Source organism: Arachis hypogaea, chromosome 18 (genome assembly GCF_003086295.3).
Source record: "Arachis hypogaea cultivar Tifrunner chromosome 18, arahy.Tifrunner.gnm2.J5K5, whole genome shotgun sequence".
Classification (NCBI taxonomy): Eukaryota; Viridiplantae; Streptophyta; class Magnoliopsida; order Fabales; family Fabaceae; genus Arachis; species Arachis hypogaea.
This window is the reverse complement of record NC_092053.1, coordinates 134,604,343-134,629,317: the sequence shown is the minus strand read 5'-3', so window position 1 is coordinate 134,629,317 and position 24,975 is coordinate 134,604,343. Positions and strand designations below refer to the sequence as shown.

The 24,975-nt window shown below is 30.3% G+C and overlaps 3 protein-coding genes across 3 annotated transcripts; all 3 read left to right on the top strand.

The window, feature by feature from the left end:
• The first annotated feature begins 943 nt into the window (after positions 1-943).
• Positions 944-4,725, top strand: LOC112770626 (F-box/kelch-repeat protein At3g23880-like). The gene is made up of 2 exons (XM_025814954.1): positions 944-1,966; positions 4,591-4,725. Exons 1-2 carry the CDS (start codon positions 944-946, stop codon positions 4,723-4,725), a joined length of 1,158 nt encoding a protein of 385 aa, XP_025670739.1.
• Positions 4,726-6,352: 1,627 nt separating this feature from the next.
• On the top strand, positions 6,353-7,531 carry LOC112770625 (F-box/kelch-repeat protein At3g23880-like). The gene has a single exon (XM_025814953.1). It carries the CDS (start codon positions 6,353-6,355, stop codon positions 7,529-7,531), a length of 1,179 nt encoding a protein of 392 aa, XP_025670738.1.
• A 12,036-nt stretch (positions 7,532-19,567) lies between these two features.
• LOC112770841 (SNF1-related protein kinase regulatory subunit gamma-1) lies at positions 19,568-23,279 on the top strand. The gene is made up of 6 exons (XM_025815266.2): positions 19,568-20,032; positions 20,161-20,333; positions 20,601-20,777; positions 21,419-21,694; positions 21,784-21,947; positions 22,819-23,279. The coding sequence occupies exons 1-6, from the start codon at positions 19,864-19,866 to the stop codon at positions 23,114-23,116; spliced, it is 1,257 nt and encodes a 418-aa protein (XP_025671051.1). The 5' UTR covers positions 19,568-19,863; the 3' UTR covers positions 23,117-23,279.
• The last annotated feature ends 1,696 nt before the right edge of the window (positions 23,280-24,975 follow it).

Below are 24,975 nucleotides of genomic sequence, written 5' to 3'. Positions count from 1 at the left end.
TCTTTTTCAATTGTAACACATCCAAAATTATTAAGTTATACAAAAAATATTTTTAAAACACATCCAAAATCATAAATCTAAAATTTAAATTTAAACATTAAAAAACAATTGTAACACATCTAAAATTATGAAGTTATACAGAAAATATTTTTGAAACACATCCAAAATACGGAAATCGCACATACAAAAATAATTTAACATTGTAATATATATGAAAATCTCTTCAGGCCATTTTATTCTATTTTTTGTTTCAAAAAAAATCAAAAATTTATACTGAATAATAAGAAAAGTAACGGTGTTAGAGACCCAACCAAACCTTAGGAAAGTTTTCGGCGAGGTTGATGCGGACGAAAGAGGAGGAAGACGGCGACAAAGATGAGTGTTAACGAAGGAGAACGTGGCGTTGTGAATGAGCACCGAGAAGGAGGAATGCAGCGTCGAAGATGAAGGTGGCGCCAATAAATGACGGCTGAGAATGAATTCTCGATGTGCGCTTCTGAATTTTTCATGTGAGCCTCTGAATTTTCCATGACTTCTCTGCTTCTTTAAGTGTTTAGTTAATAATTAAATGGTTTAAAGTTTATTTTATAATTTTAAAATCAAAATTTTAAATTTTAAATAATTTGATTTTTAGATATGTTTTTAATTATAATATATTAATAATTAAATATATTAAATCTGAAATAGAAATTTAAGATTTAAATTTTAAATTTCAGTTTTATTTAGTTTGTATTTTGAATGTGTATTTAATTTCAAAACGACAGTAAATCTATTCATAATTTTTAAATGTATTTGTTTTAATTTTTTTTAATTATTATAATAAAATGCTGAATATTATACTATTTTTAAAGCATATATAGTTGAATTGTATCAATATATATACTTCACCTCAGCTCCTTGAAAGACGCAAATCCTTATTGTCTTATGAGTTATGAGGACGAGAATGAAAGACCTTGAATACGAAGACAATCTTCCAGGAGATCTGATTAGAGAAATTTTGCTGAGGCTTCCAGTGAGGCTTCTCCTGCAACTGAGGATTAGGATTGTATGCCGTTCATGGAACTCCCTAATCTCCAGCCCTGAATTCGCCATGCACCACCTTCAACGCTCAACCCTAACTCATCCGCCGCCATTGCTATGTTGGAAGGAAGCGGCACAGAGGGGCGACATCATGCATTGCTCTTCACAATCTCTTATTCTTGATCAGTCACCTACATTCGAGTCACATCCGGCTGACGAATTATTCATCGACGGATCTTGCAACGGATTGCTGTGCTTGTCTCAAGGCTTTCCCTTTGAAACTCTTACTCTTTTCAATCCCAGTACCCGTTCGGTATCCCCATCGGTTCCGTTCGAGTGCTCCCACGAGTGTGGAGACGATGTTTTCTGTGGCTTTGGCTATGATAATCTACATGACCAGTACAAGTTTGTTATGGGTTGTACTACCTCGTCTCTTATCACTGATTCCAAGGTGAGATCTGGGGCTATAGTTTTCACTTTTGGTGCAAATCCTTTTTGGAAAACTGTTGCTCATCCGGTGTTTCCGTATGATTTTCTTTGCACAATAAACGGAATATTTGTGAGCGGCACTCTGAATTGGATTGTGTATGATCCTACTATAGATTATGATGAATTGGAGTGGTTCGTTCTTACCTTCGACTTGGAAACGGAGTTGTTTGGTCGGTTGTGTCTGCCTTTTTCTAGAACGCGCTCTGACGTCATCCACATGCCTCGCTTGCAACTCCACAATAACTGTCTTTCTGTTTGTTACAGCACTCCGGATATGCAAATTATTTGCACTCTTTGGATAATGAAAGAGTACGGAGTTGAAGAGTCTTGGATTAAATTGATCGAAATCCCATTCCGTGTTGGAATGAACGCGCCATGTGATTGGGTAGCACCCCTGTTGTATATCTCACAAGATCATAATCTTTTTGCAATAGATGAATCTGATCGCAAATTTCTTGTATATAATTTAAGTAAAAACCAACTAGTTTCTCAGGTGGCTAACGGGAATAATTGTATGATTATATTCTTTTGCCATGAGAGCTTGGTCTCACCGTCACATTATTCATCTCCACTCACCTTCAACTCATGCATTGCTTGGGAACTGGACACAACTCAACATTCGACATAAGTTACGTTGCATTTGATTTCACGAGATACTTGAATATAACAAAAAATTGAATTAGAAATTAGTATTTTGTATTTTTGTTCGACAGTATGAATAATTAAATTTTCTTTTGGCTAATGACACTTTTTATTTAAATATTTTAGAGTTTTTTATTCATTAAATACACTCTATATAATACAAATTCTAAATATTTAAAATTTTAAATGCAAATTTATTATATTATTATCTTTATCAAGTGTCTTAAGAGAAAAAGAATTGTCAAACTAAAAATTTTCTTGTGATAAACTGCAATTTAACAGGTAATTCTAATTTTCAAAATTTACTAATAAAGATGGTTATTTTGATTGGTGATATTGTCATTAGAAATTAAATATGGCAGCCAATGCTACTCAATCGGAGTATAAAAAGTGGAGAGGTATAGTAGAGGACAAGAAGATTCTCTCATTTTTAGAGGAAGACAAGTAAAAATTTAGTGTTCTTGTAAAAGTTGGATAAACTCTATGGATTGTGTTTTCACTAGTAGCACGTTGAAGGCTACAATTTTTTCCACATCTAGAGGAATTAAGGATTTTGGATAACAAAGAAACTTGTTTTAATTCTTTTTTTAAAGAAGAAAAAAATGAAACGAGTGAAAAATATCGACTTTTATTATTTTTTCAGGTATTAAAATAGGCTTAAATCCAAGAAAAGAAAATTAATTTAAAATTTAATTTTGTTAGATAAACAAAAGAAATTGTGAATAATTTGAACAATCAATTGCACTTTTGATCCATAAAAAGTGAAAAAAATACTTCACTCTAAATTACACTCTTAAAAATACTATTTTCACTTTTGACACTTTAATTATCCACTTTCTAATCTTTTTATCGCCACACTCTAACTCTTCAAACCCTAATTGCACTGTCGTTCCCTCTCTCACCAACCAGTCTCATTGCCGTCAAGCTTCTTCTCCATCAAGCTATTAGTGCTGTGCTGAATTGCCTCTCGAAAAATTGTTGTTGCACGCTTATTCCAAGGCACATTGCTGCATCCCTATTCAAAATATTTCACCAAAAACCATACGTGTGAATCTGTTTAAAAGTACTAGTTTTACTATTTTGTCGATTTTTAACAAATCGATGATGATTCGATTCTAATGGTTTGCATTGAATTTAAACAAAGTGATAAGTTGCCTTCGACTGAGTCGAAGGACTTTTTACATGGGAATTAAAAATGTTGAAATGTAAATTTGACAGGAAAATTAAAGTTGCTTAAAAGATAAATTGAACATGAAAAGTAAAATCTTTGTAGAAATTGTAAATTGAAACGATAAAAACATGGAAGGAAGAAAAGAAACTCGAACGCAGAATCATAAATTCGCTGGGGATGTGAGTGTGCTTGAGTGTTTTAAATTCCAAACTTTATGATTTCGAGCCTTCTAGTATTTATAGAATTTTTATGGAATAATTTTTTCACTTTTACGTATATAGAATTAAAAAGAGAAAGAAAACGAGTCTGGTTGTAAATGCATTATTGATATTGAAACTTATTTGTGTAAACAAATGAGAAGACAAATGACATTACCTTGGGGGCTTTTTTCTAGTGTGGAACAACTAATTTGTCTTTATGCATATTGATGATCATGCTAGGCGCTTCAATTGAACTTTTGGTTGGTGGAGTTAACTCAGATTTGATAATATGATATGTTATGGCACTGCAATGCAAGGTTTCTGGGAAGGATTACCAATCATGCTGTACTTTTAGCCATTCTGATTTTATTAGTTCCACACCCTGCTCCCTTCTTTTATCACTTTGTGTCCTTTTTTTCTTTGTGTAGCATTTTGATTTGGCAGTGTTATTACTTACTAGGTTGAAGAATTGATTGGACAATTAGTGTGATCAAGGGAATGGGAAGGAAGGAAGAAAGAAATAAACAAAACAAACATTTATTTCCCATTGCTTGCCTTGTGACAGCGTAAATTTGATTTTGTTGTTATGGATTTAAGTTTGTCTAAATAGAAAAAGGTTTTTCTTTTTTTTCATAGGAGTTACAGCTTTAGTGTTTTTTATCAGTTTTTTTCTGCTAGTTGCAAAGGTGCAAAACTTGGGTCTCATTTTACCTTTGTGTATGCGAAATTGGTTCATTCTTCATTCAATGTATAATGTATTCTTGACTTCAATTTTCTGTATAGCAGTTAATGATCTATATGAGCCAACGTCTTTCCCTGTGATTTTGATTATTGATGAAACGCTGTGTTTGCTGATGTTGCATGAAAATTGTGTGCTGTCAATAAACTTAGTTTGTGCTGTCTTTTAGAGAAGAAACTCTTTGTACTCATTTTCCTTCCAACCCTAAACAAACAACCCTTCTTCACGGTTGGATTGGATGAGGATCTATCCAATGGTAAAGGGTGTGTGTGGACACATATCTTCCAATTATTAACCATTACAGTGATTGAATTATTTTTCTATTTCAGCTATCTTACAGGGATGAGGAGTTGGATGCTATTATACTCTCTGCTTGTACAACAATCTTACATCTGAAGCACTTAAATGACTTGAACATTCTTGAAAATCAAGCTGTTGTTGATAACTTGAGGATTGCTTCGTAGCTTGCACTTTTCATGTCAGATCATTTTAGAAGCAGTAGTAGAAAAAGTGCACCTGGATGCATATGTTCACTTTGGAGGAATAAAATACAAATGCCATTTTATGATTTTTGTATTATTTTTTTCAGTCCTGCTATATTTCCAAGTCATTTTGTCAACTAAGTTCAATCAAATTGGTTTAAACCTAACAAAAACCAGTTTTATTAGTGAAAACGTGTAAACACGCTCTAACTTCTAGCCGCATCGCACGCTTCTTTTTCGCGTTCTTTTTCAGTCATTGGAATGCCTTATGCACTTGTGAGGAAACGATAAAACGTTAAATATTCTATGCAATTAAAATTATATGCAATTTTGTATAAGTATTATTTAATATATGCTAACACATAAAATATAAATTAAAATGATATAATGTTAAACATATAAATACACATTAAAATATAATAGTTGATTTTTGGTGTGTAAAATATTTTCATATTTGTAGAATGAAAATTTAAAAATTACCTTAATAATAAGAGATAGTATAATATTTATAAAAGCAAAATATTTTTGACAACTAAACGTAAATGAAAAAATACGCATATGGTTTCTGTTATAAAAGTTATTCTATTTATTTACCTTGGGTTTCTATTTTCTAACAATTGATACACTACTATAATACATCATCCAAAATAAGATGTGTTTGAAAGACAAGAGGGAGAGAGCAAAGGAAAAAAAAATATGGCTTCATGTTCCAACTTGTGGACTAACTTCAATTCTATTTGTGCTTCTAATTGACTACATAATAGGGTCAGGGATCAAGAAGGTGCTGCTTAATTATTTTTGTTTAGCTAATGCAGTAGATAAGCAAGCACACCATTATTTTCCACTTAGTTTTTTTTCCCACTAACTACTAATGTCTGCCGTGGTTCCATTTCCTCTATTCTTATCACCACTAGTGCATGCTCTGTTTCCGTTTCCACAGATTCTGCCAACACAGTAGCCGGTGGTTCCTTTTTCTCTCGTGGTGCCACCACCGTTGCCTGCTGTTGTTCCTCCTCAATTACTTGTGCTTCTCTTTTTTCTAGTTGTTGCACAACAGGTTGCTTTAAATATCTAAACAATATCAGTTGTTTTTTGATGATTTATCTGCTATAATAACTGAAAGTAGTTAAAATCAGAACTCAATAATAAGAATTCAAGATTCAACAACAACAAAATTCAAGTAAAACAAGATGCAGCGTAGCAAAATTCAACTGAAAATTTTAATAAATAAATTCAGTTCAATGTAGTAGAAAAAATTCAATCATACAGATTAGTAACTCAGAAGAAAAATTCAATACAACACAAGTACAACAGATTGGATTTATAAATCAATCTCAACAGCACTAAGCACTAATTCAATATCAATAAACTGAATTCAAAATCTATAAAAAAAGACGTTTTGAAACATTTTTATGTAAGTGGTCTCCTTTGACTAATACCTACTTTTTTAAATTTCAAAATCCGATATAATTAATTAAAAATAAAAAATTTAAAATTAATTTAGCCTTCTTTTATAATCCGCTTCCGCTATACTTTCTCAATATCAATATATATACTTCACCTCAGCTTCTTCAAAGTCGCAAAACCTTATTCTCTTATGACTACGAGAATGAAACACCTTGGTAATCTTCCAGCAGATCTGATTAGAGAAATCTTGACGAGGCTTTCAGTGAGGCAAATCCTGCAACTGAGGATTGTATGCCGTTCATGGAACTCCCTAATCTGCAGCCCTGAATTCGCCAACCACCACCTTCATCGCTCAACCCTAACTCAGCCGCCGCCATTGCTATGTTGGAAGGAAGCGGGACGGAGGGGCGACATCATGCATTGCTCTTCACAATCTCTTATTCTTTATCGCCAGCATCAGCCAACTGCATTCGAGTCACATCCGGCTGACGGAATAGTCATCCAGGGATCTTGCAACGGATTGCTCTGCTTGTCTCAAGGCTTTCCCTTTGAAACTCTTACTCTTTTCAATCCCAGTACCCGTTCGGTATCCCCATCCGTTCCGTTCCAGTGCTCGCACGAGTGCGGAGACGATGTTTTCTGTGGCTTTGGCTATGATATTCTACATGACCAGTACAAGTTTGTTATGGGTTGTTCTGCCTCGTCTCTTATAACTTATTCCAAGGTGAGATCTGGCGCTTTAGTTTTCACTTTTGGTGCAAATCCTTCTTGGAAAATTGTTAATCATCCGGTGTTTCCGTACGATTTTGTTGGCCCAAGGAATGGAATATTTGTGAGCGGCACTCTCAATTGGATTGTGTATCATCCTACTATAGATCATTTTGAATTGGAGTGGTTCCTTCTTACCTTCGACTTGAAAAAGGAGTCGTTTGGTCGATTGTGTCTGCCGATTACTAGAACGCGCTCTGACGTCGTCCACCTGCCTCGCTTGCAACTCCACAATAACCGTCTTTCTGTTTGTTATCGCACTCCGAATATGCGAATTATTTGCGCTCTTTGGATAATGAAAGAGTACGGAGTTGAAGAGTCTTGGATTAAATTGTTCGAAATCCCATGTGGTGGAATGATCTCGCCATGTGTTTCGGTGTACATCTCAGAAGATCATAATCTTTTGGCATTAGATGAATCTGATCGCAAATTTATTGTGTATAATTTACGTCGAAACAAACTAGTTTCTCAGGTGTCTCACGGGTATCATTCGATAACTATATTCCTTTGCCATGAGAGTTTGGTCTCACCGTCACATTATTCACCTTCAACTCATGCTTTGCTTGGGAACTGGACACAACTCAACATTCGGCATAGGTCAGGTTGCATTTGATTTCATGAGATACTTGAATGTAACAAAAAAAATAAAAAAAAAATTGAATAATTAAATTTTGTATTTTCGTTCGACAGTTTGAATAATTAAATTTTCTTTTGGCTAATGGCTAATAACATTTTCTTTAAAGCTTTTTAACAGGTGATTCTGATTTTCAAAATTTACTAAAGATGATTTTTTTTTTTATTAGTGATATTGTCATTTGAAATTAAATATACTAAATCGGAGTATAAAAATTGGAGAGGTATAGTAGAGGAGAAGATGTATAACATTGAAGGCTACATGGTTATATAAGTGGGAGCTACTCAAATGAAGATGTAAAAAACATCTTTTTATGAAGATGCTTTGTATAAAAGTGTGATTTATTGATTTGGCCACATTTTAAATAAAAACAACACTTTTATAACATATCAAAATCTAACCCTACAATCTATCATTTAAGGGTTAAAAAAAAAAAATCATCACATGAAGACAATTATAATATCTTCATGTGAGTATCCACCTATATAAGTTGTCTTGGTACTCATCTGAATTATAGGATCTTGATTCCTCTCATAAACCCATTTCTACTGTATTTTGAGGAACTAACAAAAGATAAAAATTCATAGGTAAAATTCTATCATAAACCCATTTCCTAGCAAAAGAGAAATGTTTGGGGGCATCCAATTTGAAAGGGATAAACAATTTAAATAATTTTTTTCGAAAAAAAAAATAAAATATAATCATAGCTTATAAATAAATTATTTTATGTTAATTTTTTAATTATAAAAGTACTTATTTTAAAACTATAGTGTTTGAATAAATGATTTAAAAAATACCATTTTTTATAGAGAATAGATATTAAAATAACGATGATAATAAATACTTTTTAATATTAAATGTTAATTTTACATAACTTCATTATAAAATTCTAATTCACAATAATCTTGTTGACAATAACAAAGAAATTATGGTGTTGTTAGTGTTTGGTATTTTATTATGCATGATATAATAGGTAACAATAAAAAATAAATGTAAAATGTATGTTATGTATATTTTGTTATTCTTTTTTATTTTTGTTATTCCTACTATAACTCTTTTCTCTTTTATTGGGTCAAAAATTTGTTGTAACAAGTAACAACTATTAAAAAAAAACTATATAAAAAAAACCACATGTAAAAAAAAAGAATTAAAATTGAGATTTTATACCACATATAATATTAAATATTTAAATATAAATTTATTAATAAAAATAAAGTAATAGAATGACAATAAAAAAATACTTGAAAGTGATGTATGGAGCAGAAGTTTCATGTAGAACATTGTGTAAAAATGGTAGTAGAGGGTCAGTACTTCTATGAAAAATTAAAGTTGACGATATTACTCCTAGGTTTTTTAGATTTTGGAAAGCTAAATAAGTAAAGCAAAAAAAAATTCCATTACATAACACACACATAGTCATAAACTCAAGAATTAAATAAAAAAATATATCTTGACAAAAAAAATAAAAAATAAAAAAATATACATGCCTATTCTTAAATTGAATGATATTTTTATTTTAAGATTGAAGAATATGTTTATGCCATACATGGAATTTTGATTTGTAAAACATTTTTTTTAAATTTAATTTAATATACGATGAATAAAAATTCACATAAAAAACATATTTTAAAAAATTTATAGATGAATATTACCGTTAAATAACTCTATTCTAACAAATTGTAAGACTATAATTTATAACAAAATAAAGTTAAAATAGCAATTTAAATAAAAAATACTAAAACAAATAAATTTAAATTTATAGAATAAAATTTTAAAACAAATTTAAATAAATAAATTCACGTAGAACTTAATATTAAATTTTTTAGATTCATTTTACTCCTTTATTATATGTAATTGTTCATATTTAAATTTAAAATTTAAAAATTAACAATCTTATAAAAATTTTAACACAATTTATAAATTATTTTTTGTTCAAAAATAGTTATAATTTAAAAATTAATTAATTAATTAATTAATTATTTTAGTTCTACAAAGATCAATCACGATCAACAAATTAATTAATTTGGTAAAGAGCAGAAAAAAAGTGTCAGAAGCAAGCACAAGAAAAAAGAGCCTAGTTATTCATTTTGGTGTTGAGGTTTCATATTTAAGATGTGATTACATGGAGCATACACTATATAATAAATTTATTCACCGAAAACCGATTTTGTTTAACAAATTAAAATCCTTGTTAAAATAATAATTTAAATAAAAAAACTAAAATAAATAAATTTAAATTTATAGAATAAAATTTTAAAACAAATCTAAATAAATAAATTTACATAGAAATTAATATTAATTTTTTTAGATTTTATTTTACTCATCTATTATGTAGAAGTGTTTATATTTTTAAAAAAATAATTGATTATCCATGGTTGATTTCCAATTCAACAAAGTTGTTTTTGGTAAATTTGTCATCCTTTTCATGAGTCCTTCACTTCTAAATCTTAATTTCAATAAGATATTCAATAGTATCTAAAATAAATTAAAATAAAAAAAATTTGTTGTCAATAAATTTGTTAAAAAAAATACAATTAAAATTATTAATAAATTAAATAAATTTATCACTGAATTTATTTTAAAAAAACTATCAACTAAATAGGTGTAATCAAACACAAAATTTTAAAACTCACAAAATTAAATCCATATTGTAAAATATTTAACAATTTTAAAGTCTACACAAAATTAAATTCATATTGTAAAATATTTAACAATTTTAAAAGTCTACACACATCAGTACTTAATTTGAATTTACTACATATTTATGATGTGTAGGCTTAAAAATTAACATGGTGCTCAACATCAAAATATATAATCTAATAAACTTTTTTTTCTCTCAGTAAATTCATAAACTAAGACACAAAAAATTTTTTAACTGAAGTATTATGATATGTATTTTTAACTCGTATTTTTATAATTCACTTATATAAAAAAATTTTAAAACCTGATTGACTTTATTTTAAATTTGATTTGAATTTATAGATAAAATAAATAAATTTAAATTATAAATCCTAACAACTATCTAACTTAACATCATAGATTTTTTGAAAATAAAAAAATGTTGAGTATTGATAGTGTGGAGACGGATAGTATGGAAACAGATTTGACCACAACCGCGGCATACTTAATAAGTATCACTTTTTTTTTTTTACCAAAGATAGGAGACTCGAACTCACAACGTCTTAATTGAGTATGGGAAGTCTATGTCATTTGAGCTATTATTCATTGGCACTTATTAAGTATTACTTATTATCTTTTACTTAAGTTTTTAAATAAAATTAGAGTAAAGTATAGTTTTTGTCCCCAATGTTTGGGATAAGTCCTATTTGTGTCCCTAACGTTTAAATCGTCCTATTTGTATCCTTAACGTTTATAAAAGTGATTCAATTATATTTTTCAATTATTCTCACTTAGATGTATTCATTCTCAATTAAGTCTTAATTGGATGTGTTCGATTTTAATATTATACCCACTATTTGTGTTTAGATTCAATTATGTCAGTGAATTATGTAAATGTTGTAGGAATTAGTTTCAACATTTGATGAGTTATTTTTTGGAGTAGATCATCAATTCTATCCTATACATTTGTATTCTAACTTTAAGAAGAGATTTTTAAAACTCAAACTAAAGCGCTCATGATGTGTAATTGACGACATGATAACATTGAATCACTTTTACAAACGTAGGAATACAAATAGGACGATTTAAACGTTAGGGACACAAGTAGAATTTATCCTAAACGTTGGAGACAAAAACGATACTTTACTCGTAAAATTATTATTGTTATTACATGAACTTATTAGTAGCTTTTTTTTAAAGAGTAATGTTATTATAATAAGAATAAAATATAACTATAATTAAAAATTTTAAAAATTACAATTTAATTAAATAATTTATAATTTATAAATAATTTTTTAAATTAATTTAATAATATTAAAAACTAAATATATAATAATTTAAATAAATATATTTAAAAATTTTAAAAATAACAATCTAAAATTTTAAATAAATAATAATTTATAATTTATGTACATGCTTAAGATGAAATTTTTGTATTCTAAAAATAAAAAATAGAATAATAGTCTTGTCATATTTAAGAATTTGAATATTAGAAGAATTATATTATATTAGTGTTAGATATAAAGAAAACCAAGTCACCAAAAAAAAAAAAGATATAAAGAAAACCAATAATTTGTAATGACGATACTCATTCAATAATTAGTATTTAATTTTGAATTTTAAATTATTAGATCTATATTTTAGTTTATTTTGTTATTAAAGTATTAAAAAATTAATTTGTTTATGATTTATTTAATAATATTTTTAAAAATTTTAAATTTAAATCAATTCAATCTAATCCAATAAAATAAAATCAAATTTAAATTAATTTATCTTATTTTATTTTTAAAAAAATTTAAATTAAATTATTTTATCTTACATTTTAGAATATGATTTTGTTAAGTAAACAACTACTTTTTTAAACAATATAAACAATGAAATTTAAAATTAGAATAACTGTACTTTTCCTTTAGAATATATAGGCTTTGTTTGGTAAAACTTGTCGAGGAGGTACTTGAGTTTTTTAAAAACTCAAACTCCTCATTTTGCGTTTGATAAATTAAAAAGACCATATATTTGTATTTGTAGTAGCTTTTAAAATATTGAAGTACTTTTAAAAATATTTAAGATAGAGCTTTTTAAACTTGGCCTACTTTTTAAAATTTAAAAGTCCGCTATAATCTCATATGTTAACTAATTTTTAAATTTAATGTTTGTAATTATATTTATTATAATATTTTTAAAATTTAAAAACTATTTTATCAAACATCATTATTATTACTTATGTTTATTAATAATTATTTTTAATTTAATTTATTAAATATAAATATTACTATTTTTAAAAAGACATTTTTTAAAAATTAATTTTTATAAACTATTTTAAAGAGAAAGTATAGGGAATCAATGGCTTAAGCGTAGAATGTGTACAATGGAGGTTTAGGAAGTATTAGAGATATGATCATTAGTGTTATATTGTCCTGTCAGGCTACGCTTTTGGGATGAGTGGTTTCAAATATGGTATTAGAATTCTAGATCCGAAAAACTCAAGAATTCGATCCTTGGTGAACCCAAAATCAGTATTCATGGACCAAAAATTTAGTCAATTGTACACATTGTATGCTTAGGCCATTCGTTCCCTAGCACTACTCTTTTAAAAAATAAAGCAATAGACTCTTAAAAACGCAAAGCCTTATTGTCTTATGACTACGAGAATGAAACACCTTGAATACGAAGAAGATCTTCCACGAGATCTGATTAGAGAAATCTTGGCGAGGCTTCCAGTGAGGCTTCTTCTGCAACTGAGGATTGTATGCCGTTCATGGAACTCCCTAATCTGCAGCATGAGCCAATTATTTGCACTCTCTGGATAATGAAGGAGCATGGAGTTGAAGATTCTTGGATTAAATTGTTTGAAATCCCATCTCAAACGATCAAGCCATGTTTTACAGTAGGACCCCTGTATATCTCAGAAGATCTTAATCTTTTGGCACTAAATGAATCTTATTTCAAATTTGTTGTGTATAATTTACGTCAAAACCAACTTGTTTCTCAAGTGGCTCACGAGTATCATCCGAGAACTATATTCCTTTGCCATGAGAGCTTGGTCTCACCATCACATTATTGATCACCTCCAGGCTCCAGCCCTGAATTCGACACGCATCACGTTCCAACTCATGCATTGCTCAGTTGCTCTTCATATCGCCTGAATCATCCAAGTCATCCGGGGATCTTGCAACGGATTATTGCGGTCTTAAAAGGATTAAGTATTAATTGTTTTGTTTCTTGTATTACTTATGGTTGAATTTGAAATGTATTGTTTTTCAATTTCGCTACGTTACCAACAGCATTTCTGCCAACTTTTATTTATAACTGTGTTTAATGGAAGTGTCTTTGTGGATGTGTCTAATAAAAATGTCTTTTTTATGGTTGTGTTTAACAGAAGTGTCTTTATAGATATATTTTCTGGATGTGTCTCTTTATATATGTGTTTAAAATATAATAATTAATTATTATTGGCAATAAATTGATAGATAATATGTTGGTATCTTATACTTTTTCATTATTTTTTGGAAGGATTTAGTTCATCTCCCAAGCTTGTTGGAATAATTAAATTAAGTTAAAATTTTAGATGCAGTTAACTTCACTTAAAGTTGATAATTAAAAATTGTTATATAAAAAATTTAGTTAAATCAATCAAATCATTTAATGGTTTGACGGCACATGAATTTTGATCTTAAATAAATATATTATATTGCAATATTCATTCATTTTATGGTAATTAAATAAATTGGTAATTTATTTAGACCAACAGGCATGGGAGATCAAATACATTCCGATACAATTGTGTTTCCAATAGGGATGTCAATGGGGCAGGGCGGGGGCGGGGTGGGGGATGCCTCCCTGCTCCCCATCCCCGCCCTCAGATTTGCTCCCCATCCCCGCCCCATTCCCCACTGTGGGGGAATATTGCTCCCCATCCCCATTCCCCACGGGGCCCCATTCCCCGCGGGGACCCCATTCCCCATCTACATAATAGTTCTAACTAATTGTTAATTTCCATATGAATAGAGCTGCAAGTATCTATCTTATACAAAAACTGTAAGATTTTATACAAAAAGTCTAAATGATACGATGGTGACTTCTCTCGAAATAACGCAATAGGGGGACGCGACGACGAGTCAAAGGACAAAGCAGTGGACGAGGTAAGAGACGTGGCAACAGAGAGGAGAATGGACACGACGGCAGAGTTATGAAAAAGAACGCCGCAAATAGAAATTACGACGCGGTAAGGGTGATGGCACGGTGATGTGTGACGATTCGGTGAGAAGGGTGACGAGGGGGTGGCTGCAGAGAGGTTAGATGGAGTATGGACAGCCTTAGGAATTTCTGAATTGAAGAAGGGTTATGCAAATAAAGATTAGGAGTTTTGGATTTCTATAAATGTGTGTGTGAGAAATGACTAAAAAACATATATGAGAAATAAACTATTAAGGATAATTTAAGGAATTCATAAATTTCGGGGAATAGCGGGGACGGGGCGGGGATCCCCGCTCGGGTCCCCGTGCCTGCTTCGGAGGAATTTTGTCCCCCATTCCCATCCCCGCGGGAAAAATTCCCCACAATCGGATCCCCATTCGGGGCAGTCCCCGCAGGGATCCCCGCGTCTCGGAGAATTTTGCCATCCCTAATTTCCAAGTCGAAGGAAAGACCAAACCACTCAAAATAATCATCTTCCATAATACTACTAGGATCATACGCAATCCAATTCAGGGTTTACACTTTATGACTTTACAATGCATGGTAGCTTAAGATGATAATTTTATTCAGTATCATACCTTGAAGAATATTAAATTATTAATAATAAAACATCGTGCATTTCTTTTCCATAGGAGTATGCAAGAATTTCCAATTATTAACATTTTTATAAATAATTTATTATAAAAAAATTATATAATTAAAACTAAAATCTTAAAAATATTTTATAAAATCACTTGTATTTAAACAATATGTGAAAAATATAATTGAAATTACCATATTCAAAGATATTGAAAATTTTAAATTTATAAAAAAAGAAAATAAACTCTTAAAAGGATTAATTTGATGCACGATATTTAATTTTAGGGACTAAAATGCATCATTTAATGATCTATAATAATTTATAATGCACGGACACAAAATACGGCTATGAAATACGGACACTTTCTTGATTTGTTGTGTCTTGTGTGTCGGACACATTTTGGATACAACACTTCTCAAGCTTAAATTGATTTTGGGCCAATATATGATGACAAATATTTCTTGGATTAAAGCCCAAATGTGTTTACTGTGTATGTTAAGTGTTGGAGGCCCAATGTTAAACTCTCAACCCAACATATTGCTTCAGCATTCTTACAATGTCTCAAGTCAATGCACAAGCCCAATCTACCCATCAAGCATCGTTCGGCAAATAGATGGCCATGCAATTGCTAAAAGAAAAAGAGGCATCTGTCTACACCATAAAGAAAGCAGGACAGCTGGAAGAAAAAGGAATAAACAACACAACAAGGACATCAATAAAGAAAAATTAAGAATGTGGGAGAGCAAAACACACAAGAACAGAAGCAGTAGAGCAACTCCTCGGATAGCAGAGGTAATGGAGCAGAGGAAGAAAGAAATGCATGCCAAATATGAAAACAACTCCAAGGACAACGGTGGTGGAATGGTTCCTCAACTTTGCAAGTTAGTGGAGCAAAATGGAGCAAGGACTGTATGCTATCAGAGACAGCTCCAATGGGTAGCTGGAACAAGAAAATGGAAGAGGCAAATTGGAGAGCAAGCTGATAATATAAGAAGTATCACTTCAATATTTGAAGACAAGAAAAAAAAGAGCACATTCAAGAGCATTATCTCAACTATTGAGCTGAATTTTTTTTCTTCTACTCGAGCTTCATTTTTGATTTTTTGTTATGACTATCTTGAGTCATCTTTTGTATTGAGTAAAAGGCTGAAAATGTGAATGAAAAAGCTATGAGAGAAAAGGCAAAAAGATGCATGAAAAAGCCATCAAAATTATGTGTAATTGAGTTGTTGAACTAAGACTAGTTTTCCTTGCCAAGTTGGGTTAGCACTTGGTGAGTTTGAATTTGTTTAGATTCTCCTTCCAAGTTGAGACAACACTTTGGGTAGTTGAGCTTTGGTAAGGAAAGTTTAGTGGTAGATACTAATTGAATTAGGGTGTAATTCAATAGTATTGGTGATTGTAATAAGTGAATTATAGTGAAAATTCTACTATGGTTGTGGTGGAGACCGGACATAGAATTCATGGCACTTAGAATCTGAACCAGGATACATGTTGGTCTCTTTCTCTTTTTTCCTTCTTTGTTTATGTTCTGTACATGAGACAAAACGAAAAACTCTCCCGCATTTTTAGCTTCTGCAAAAACAGAGCTTGAAACATTCACGTTTGAGCTAACTTGATTCAACCCCCCTTTTCAAGTTCAATCAGTTCCATCAAACTGTGTTTTAATAAAAAATAAAAAAAATTTCGGATACGTTTGGACACACTTAAATATCATCACGTGTCAGCGTATCCAGCATTATTCTTAATATGTATTCTTAAAATGAGTTTAAAAATAGTATATATTATTAATTATTAAAAGAAAAAAATATTTTAAATATTTTATATAATTTAAAATAATATTAAAAATTAATTTATATTTTAATAACAATAAAATACTAAAATATCATTACAATTTATCTAAAAACTACTTTATATTTTATATATATATCGTATCCCCAAATTTTATAAGAATTTTAAATTCGCATGTTCAGGTGTCCCGTATTATACTTTATTCCGTGTTCGCATCAGTGTACATGCATCATAAATTATTATAGATACACCAAATTGATCCCTACCTTTACATTAAGTGATGCATTTTAGTCTCTAAAATTGAATATCGTGCATCAAATTAATCCTTTCACCAATTTATTTCCTTTTTTTATAAATTCAAAATTCTCAATATCTTTGAATGCAGTCATGAACGAATACTGTTGTGATATGTGGCACAAACAGATACATAGTTATACCATTACACTTGACCAAATCATAGAGTGACACATGTTACTAACAGTCCATGTCATCACACTGTTAACAGAATACGGGTCGGCGACTAACGTGGTGCATTTTTGTCAATCACAGTAGGGGTGAACGCGGATCGGATCAGATTGAATATGGCCAAAATCTCGATCCGATCCACACTAAAATCATCAGATCGGATCCAATATCCGCAGTTTTTAAGCTTGGATCTGATCAGATCTGCACATTTGCGGATCGGATATATTCGCAAAACACACAAATATTTTTAAAAGCTTATTTTTATTAAAAAATATCAATAAAATTCATTTTTTCTACTCTTTTAAATATGTTTATTCTTAAAATAATATTAGACATACTTTTCTTAAATAATATAATTAAAATAATACAACATATATGATAATTATTAGTTGAAATAAAACATAAAAAAAATATTTATTTATTTTTGATCCGCGGATATGCGGATACCTACATAAAATCCGCAATTCGATCCTCCAAGTATGCGGATCGGATCCGATAGTCGTGTGGATCGGATCCATATTCGTAGTTTTCGGATCAGATTTGGATAAATATAGCTGATATGCGGATCTGATTCAATCCATAAATACTCCTAAATCGCAGCGATGTAAGTAGTGCAATTAAAATTTTAGAGATAATTTTTATACAATTTACTAATTTTAAGGATCAAAATGAGATTTAGCTCTTATTAATTTACTAATGAAAAAAAAGATCAAACATTGCTAATGTAGCATGAAGTAAAGAAAACAAATTTTTTAAAGTGAAAAATTGATCAAATAAAAAAGTTAACTATTATTAATTTTGTAATATTATCTTATTATTTTAATTTGGTAGTACTCAAATATTTACCTTTTCATTCTAACATTTTTATTTTTTACAAAATTTTTAGTATGGTAAATTAAAGACTAATTCGTCGTAAATCTGAACTTTATTTAAAAATTTATCGCTAACCAATTAGTGGTTACACTGCATAAGATGGGATTCGAATTCAACTCAAGCGAACTAATAAACTGACTATTAGACCAACCCAAGTTGGTTACATTCTTTCTTACTCTATTAATCTAATTCTATAATGCACAAATACTGATACGGATATATGATACAATACCTACAGGACACGCAAAAAAATTTAAATTCTTATAAGATACGGGAACATAATATATATAAAATATTTTTTGGATAAATTTTGATATTTTATTAATATTAAAATATAAATTAATTTTTAATTATTCTTAGTATTTTTTTTAACTATATAAAATATTTAAAATATTTTTTATTTAATAAATAATAATATATATTATTTCTAAATTTATTTTAAAAATATATATTAATAAAAAACTGAACATACTAATATATAATAATATTTAAATTGTGTAAAGTCTAAACATGTTTAGAGATTTTTTTATTTTTTGTTAAAATATAATTAAATAAAAAAACAAACATCAAATATTAGTGAATATCCTGACATATGGTAGCGTTTGTTTTGAGGTACTAGGACACAGACTAGGAGACTGACACAGTATCATGTTTGTTGGCTCAAAGACTAGTACTAAAATTTTCTGTCTTTATCTCTAAAATTTCAGTATTTTAGTACCTTCAAAAAGTAGGGACACATGGGACTGAAATTTGTAAAAACGAAAATTGAAATTTTAATAACATTTTATATCTAAAATACCCTCGTTTCAATTAATTAATTCCAATTTTATTCTTTATGCAAATTAAATTAGAGTTTTATTCTTGTTTTAATTTCTGTCTCTCACTTTGCACCAAATAAAATACTAAAATTTATTTCAATTTCTATCTCTTAATCTCTGTCTCTCAATCTCAATCTTTCAGTCTCTATCTCTCTACCAAACGCTAAATTTAACAAAGAGTTGGTACTTCGGCTTCTGCTCACGAGTCAAGTGCACCCATCATAGAGCGCACGTTAGCACAGCACACAAAGTTAGCCCATAGTAAGCACAGGATGAGGATGTTTTTTTCCACGAGGTAATACAATTTTGGATAAGAGCTAGCTACGCTATGTGTCTGATCTCTGATGTTAACAAATCTGAGATGTAGAGTAGAACTTCATTTTAGAACTAGAAATTATGATATATATTTTTTGTAATTAGTTTCTGAGATTTCAAAAATAATAATTTACATTATGAAATTATATCTTTTTGTTCACTTAAATTATAATATTTCTAAAATTTTAAAGACTAATTTAAATTGTGATGACCATCTCAAAAATTGAAACTTGTACTCATGACTTCAAGAGATATTATATACAAAAAATTTGGTGTGACATTTGTTGTTTGGATAAGCATGATTGGCCTCTTGATATGGATTGCTACATAGGAAAAGAAAATGACAATTGAGTCATTGACCAGTGCAGTTTATCACACACAATGCGCCAACCTCATCTCTAGCCGTACAATATTCCACGTGGCATATAGCCAACAAAAAAGAGATCATAGTGTTCAAATCCAACGGTTGAAATCTAAGGTATAAGATAGTGCATAGTGAAGTGTCAGTAGAATCTAGAATCCTTGTATTCAGTTATTTTATTGCATTGGAATGAGTAAAGTGAAACTGATTATAGATCCTAAGCTTGTCAGCATTGAAATTCATAATTGCAGAAAGAGAAAGAGAAAGAGAGTGAGAAACTTGAGTGTTGGTTATGGCTGCTACAATGGAAGATAGTCCAAGAAGTCCAGAGGCAAAGCTTGGAATGAGAGTAGAAGATCTTTGGGATGTTCAAGAACCACAACTAAGTCCTAATGAGAAGCTCAATGCTTGTTTTGAAAGCATACCTGTCTCTGCTTTCCCTCCACCTCCTTCAAACCAAGGTTGTGTGATATTCAGATATTGTTTTCTAACTTTGTATTTTCTGTTCAATTCACATTTAAATTTAAAAAAAAGAAAGGATTTTGATTATACCCAGATGAAGATTAGTTTAGTATTTTGATGTTTTCAGAAATTGAGATAAAATCAGATGCTACCTTAGCTGAAGCAGTTGAAATACTAGCAGAACACAACATCCTGAGTGCACCTGTGGTGGATGTTGATGCACCTGAAGATGCCAGCTGGATTGACAGATACATAGGGATAGTTGAATTTGCAGGAATTGTTGTGTGGATTCTTCATCAGGTTAGCATGTGAGATTTTCATTAAGTTATCTTATCTTTACTTGAATTGAATGGCAAGTTTTCTTCCCACAAAGGGAAAGAATTTTGCATTAAAAATGATTTAGTAGCTGAATGTTGAGAAATTTGTTGGAGGAAGTAAAACTTATGACTGATATATATCATACCTTGGACTTGGTTATTCTTGAATTTTTTTTTTTCTCTTGGGGTGCTTCATTATTCACACTAAGCTAATTAATTAATGTGAGAATTGATGTTGGTGACATTGCAGTCTGATCCTACATCTCCTAAGAGTCCATCAAGTAGATCCAATGGAACTGCAATTGAAGCTGCAACTAATGGCATGGCTTCTCTACAACTTGAGGGCAAGGACCTTGGATCTTCTACAACAACTTCAGGGAACTTCTTTGAGGATCTCACTTCTTCTGAACTTTATAAGAATACCAAGGTTGTATACTTTTGTTATTTTTCTATAATGTGTGAAGGGAGGTTAGTTTAAGTGCGTCAAAAATCATTAAGAGTAGTATAACTTAATTTTAAGATGGTCCTAGAGAAACCGAGACAGAGACCGAGACAAAAACAGTATTAAGGTAGCGTTTGTTTTGAAGTACTGAAATAGAGTCTGGAAGACTGAGACTCAATATCATGTTTGTTAGTTTAGAGACTGGTACTAAAATTTCTGTCTCTGTCATCAAAATTTCAGTATTTCAGTAATCAGTACCTCTAAAAAGTAGAGACACAGGAGACTAAAATTTTTAAAGATAGAGATTGAAACTTTAATAATATTTTATAACTAAAATACCCTCATTTCAATTAATTAATTCTAATTTTACCCTTTGTGCAAATTAAATTAGAGTTTCATTCTTATTTTAATTTCTGTCTCTCACTTTGCACCAAACAGAATACTGAAATTTATTTCAATTTCTGTCAATCAGTCTCAATCTTTCCGTCTCTGTCTATCCACCAAACGCTATTTTTATAGATTTCAAGTGTGTATATCCCAAGGTTGCTAAATGAGGCTTAACTGGTTTTATTGTTCTTTTAGGATTAAAGTAACTGTCTTAATTCTTACCAGTTTAGCAAACACAGGTTAGAGATATCTCAGGATCATTTCGGTGGGCCCCATTTCTAGCACTGGAGAGGTCAAACTCATTCTTGACCATGCTATTGCTACTCTCAAAGTACAAGATGAAGAGTATTCCTGTGGTGGACTTAGGTGCTGGAAGAATTGATCAAATCATTACTCAATCTGCTGTGATACACATGTTGGTTGAATGTGCTGGTCTTCAATGGTTTGAGAGCTGGGGAACCAAGAAAATATCTGAAGTTGGTCTTCCCCTAGTCACACCAAATCATATCATCAAGGTATCTACTAATTAACTTCTCCATTAGGTAATTATGAATGTTTCTTTATCAGCTTGATTCACAATAGATGGTAATTCATATTTTTCCAGGTATATGAGGATGAACCAGTGCTTCAAGCCTTTAGATTGATGAGAAAAAAGAGGATTGGAGGTGTGCCTGTAGTGGAAAGGGGTGGCAACAATCCAGTTGGTAATATAAGCCTCCATGATGTTCAGTTCTTGCTAACTGCCCCAGAAATATACCATGATTATAGGTAACTTTTATTAAAGTAATTATAAGCAGTTGAGAGTTAGAAGTTAGTACATGAATATTTACGAGGTTAGTTGATAATATTTCTCTCTTTATATATATATTAGAAGTTAGTAGAGGTTAGTTGATAATATTTCTCTCTTTATATATATATATATATATATATATATAGAATCCTGAAGAAAAAAGTAGGGCGGTTAAACGGATTAGCCCGGCCCATTTAGATCCGGCCTATTAAACCCGTGAGTTAAATAGGCTGGACTGTTTAAGCCTGCTTTATTCGCGGGCTATAATTTTTCAGCCCGGACCGTTTATGGTCAGCCCGTGGGTTAAACGGGCCAGCCCGTTTATTCTTTTATTTTATTTTTTAAAAAATATTTTGACAAAAAATATTATTTTTAGGTCAAAAACCTTTAAAAAATATTTTTTTTTTTTAGTTGATGGGTCGGATTTTCGGGTCGGATCGAAAAAAATATCGACTGGAAGTGCTACTTTTTTTTAAAAAAATGTAAAAAAGAAATTAAACGGGCCACCTGTTTAGCCTGCGGGCTAGCCCGTTAACCCGCCATTTTTTGTGGGTTAATCGGACTCAACCCGTTTAGCCCAAAATTTAAACGGACTTAATTTTGGAAACAAAACCCGTCCATTTAAATGGGTAAACGGGCTGGCCCGATGGGTTTGGCCCATTTTGACAGCCCTAGAAAAAAGTGAAAACAATAGAATCCCGTGTTGTGTTTTCACTTTTTCCTTCACAAAATCCAGAAAACAGAAAATATAGAAAATAAAAACGCAAACCATTCTTAGATATTATCTTTCATTTTTATTATCCTGTTCTATCTATTATATATTAATTGCATATTTACATTGTATAATAGAGCAATTACTGCCAAGGATTTCCTAACAGCTGTTAAAAGCTACTTGAAGAAGCATGAAAAGGTTGTTTCTATGTCAAGGGGTTTGATTACTTGCAAAAAGGATTGTACAATAAAAGAGTTGATCCAATTGCTAGATCATGAAAAGATTCACAGGGTCTATGTTGTGGATGATGATGGAAATCTTGAAGGACTCGTCACTCTAAGAGACATAATCTCAAGGCTTGTACATGAGCCACGTGGCTACTTTGGTGATTTCTTTGATGGCGTTCTTCCCATGCCTCCAAATAGTAGGGTTTAATTTTAGGGTTAAGAACATTTTGCATGTTACTTGAACTTAAGCAGATAAATCCATTTTTAACTTTTGTGAGATTTTGTGTAAATGTAAAAGTGCTGATGGAATCGTACTGAGTTTTGTATCATATTTTCTTTTGAATAAGAGTAATCATAATACCCAAATCCAATTCAATCTTTTACTATTCTAATCAAGTTTTGATAGTTTAATAAGATTTGAACCACCGTAGCTACAAAGATTGTTAGAAAAAGTAGTGATATAAAAAAAAATTTTGCTAGGAAGCTAATGGAATATTTGTAAAAAATGAACATCACACATACTATCCATAATAAACATCTTATGTCATGAAATCACTCATTTTAAAAGCTTAAACTGATTTTGGGGTTTACCAAGGATCAAACTCTCAACTTTTTTGATCTAGAACTTTGAGACTATGTCATGACATCACTTATCCCAAAAGCTTTAAGCTTATAGGAAAATGTAACACTAATAGTTATATCTCTAATATTGAATCGGACATCTCTAAACCTCCATTGTACACATTGTACAAATATTCCATTGATTCTCTATACGGGTTATGCTACGAGTACACCAAAATCAGCCACTAAGTTTGAGTTTAGATGTTGTGACATAAACAAAAATGATCACTTTTTTTTTTTAAGGAATGATGGTTCATACTTGTGTAATCATAGAATACATTGTAAAACTCTAATGAGATTTGTTTCAGACATGGCATCCGGGCCTTAACGGGCCCAAATATAACCCGGCCCAAGCACATCTTGCCATCTTAACTATCCAGAAAAGTCTCCACACCGCCAATGAGCTTTGGCTCTAATGGCATTTCTTCCCCTTCTCCACCTCAAGGTCTAGGGTTCTAACCCTAGAGAATGCAATTGAGGAAAAATGTGATAAAATATGTGAGGAGTGTGTGGGTGTGTTGTGTACCTAGGATTGAGAGTTGTCTAATCCATTGGGGTACCTAGGATTGGGGATTGTCCAATCCACCGACCACAAAAAAAAAAAAAAGAGTAATTACCCAAATCAGTCCCCGAGGATTTTAGAATTGGACATTTTAGTCCCCAAGGAAAATTAATACATAGATCAGTCCTCAAGGTTTTACTCCGGCAGACAAATCAGTCCCCGATTCATTTTCCGGCAGAGTAATTACCCAGATCAGTCCCCAAAGATTTTAAAAACGGACATTTTAGTCCCCAAAAAAAACTAATGTACAAATTAATCCCCAACATTTCTCTCTATTAGACATAATAGTCCCCCGTCCAAAAATAAAATAAAATAAAATAATTATTATTATTAATTACACAATAATATTGTACTATATTTTTTGTATTTTTTAGACAAAAATAATGATAAATTTATTCATTAGATTCATATATATATATATATATATATATATATATATATATATATATATATATATATATATATATTCACTCAATAATAACAACAACAACAACAACAACAACAATAATAATAATAATAATAATAATAATAATAATAATAATAATAATAATAATAATAATAATAATAATAATAATAATAAAATTATTAGATATTATTTTACAAGAAATTCAAAGTTAAAATCATTTGATATTTTTGTATTTAATATAATCAAAAGATGTCCTATGTAAAAAAAATTATATATGTTTATATTAAAAAATATGTATTAAAACAAAATATTTTAATTTGAATTTATATTAAATACATATTTTTTTAATACAAACATATTTTTTAAAATAGTATATCTTTTGATTATATTAAATACAAATATATCAAATGATTTTAACCTTGATTTTTTTGTAAAATAATCTCTAATAATTTTATTTATTTATTTTTTATTATTATTA

What these genes read in the sequence shown, in the direction of transcription:
- LOC112770841 (XM_025815266.2), top strand. Translation starts at nt 19,864, where the DNA reads ATGGCTGCTACAATGGAAGATAGTCCAAGAAGTCCAGAGGCAAAGCTT. An exon ending in TTGTGTGGATTCTTCATCAG is followed by an intron (nt 20,334 to 20,600) that starts GTTAGCATGTGA and finishes GTGACATTGCAG; the next exon opens with TCTGATCCTACATCTCCTAA. An exon ending in CACCAAATCATATCATCAAG is followed by an intron (nt 21,695 to 21,783) that starts GTATCTACTAAT and finishes ATATTTTTCCAG; the next exon opens with GTATATGAGGATGAACCAGT.
- LOC112770625 (XM_025814953.1), top strand. Translation starts at nt 6,353, where the DNA reads ATGAAACACCTTGGTAATCTTCCAGCAGATCTGATTAGAGAAATCTTG.
- LOC112770626 (XM_025814954.1), top strand. Translation starts at nt 944, where the DNA reads ATGAAAGACCTTGAATACGAAGACAATCTTCCAGGAGATCTGATTAGA. An exon ending in AATCTGATCGCAAATTTCTT is followed by an intron (nt 1,967 to 4,590) that starts GTATATAATTTA and finishes TTTCTATTTCAG; the next exon opens with CTATCTTACAGGGATGAGGA.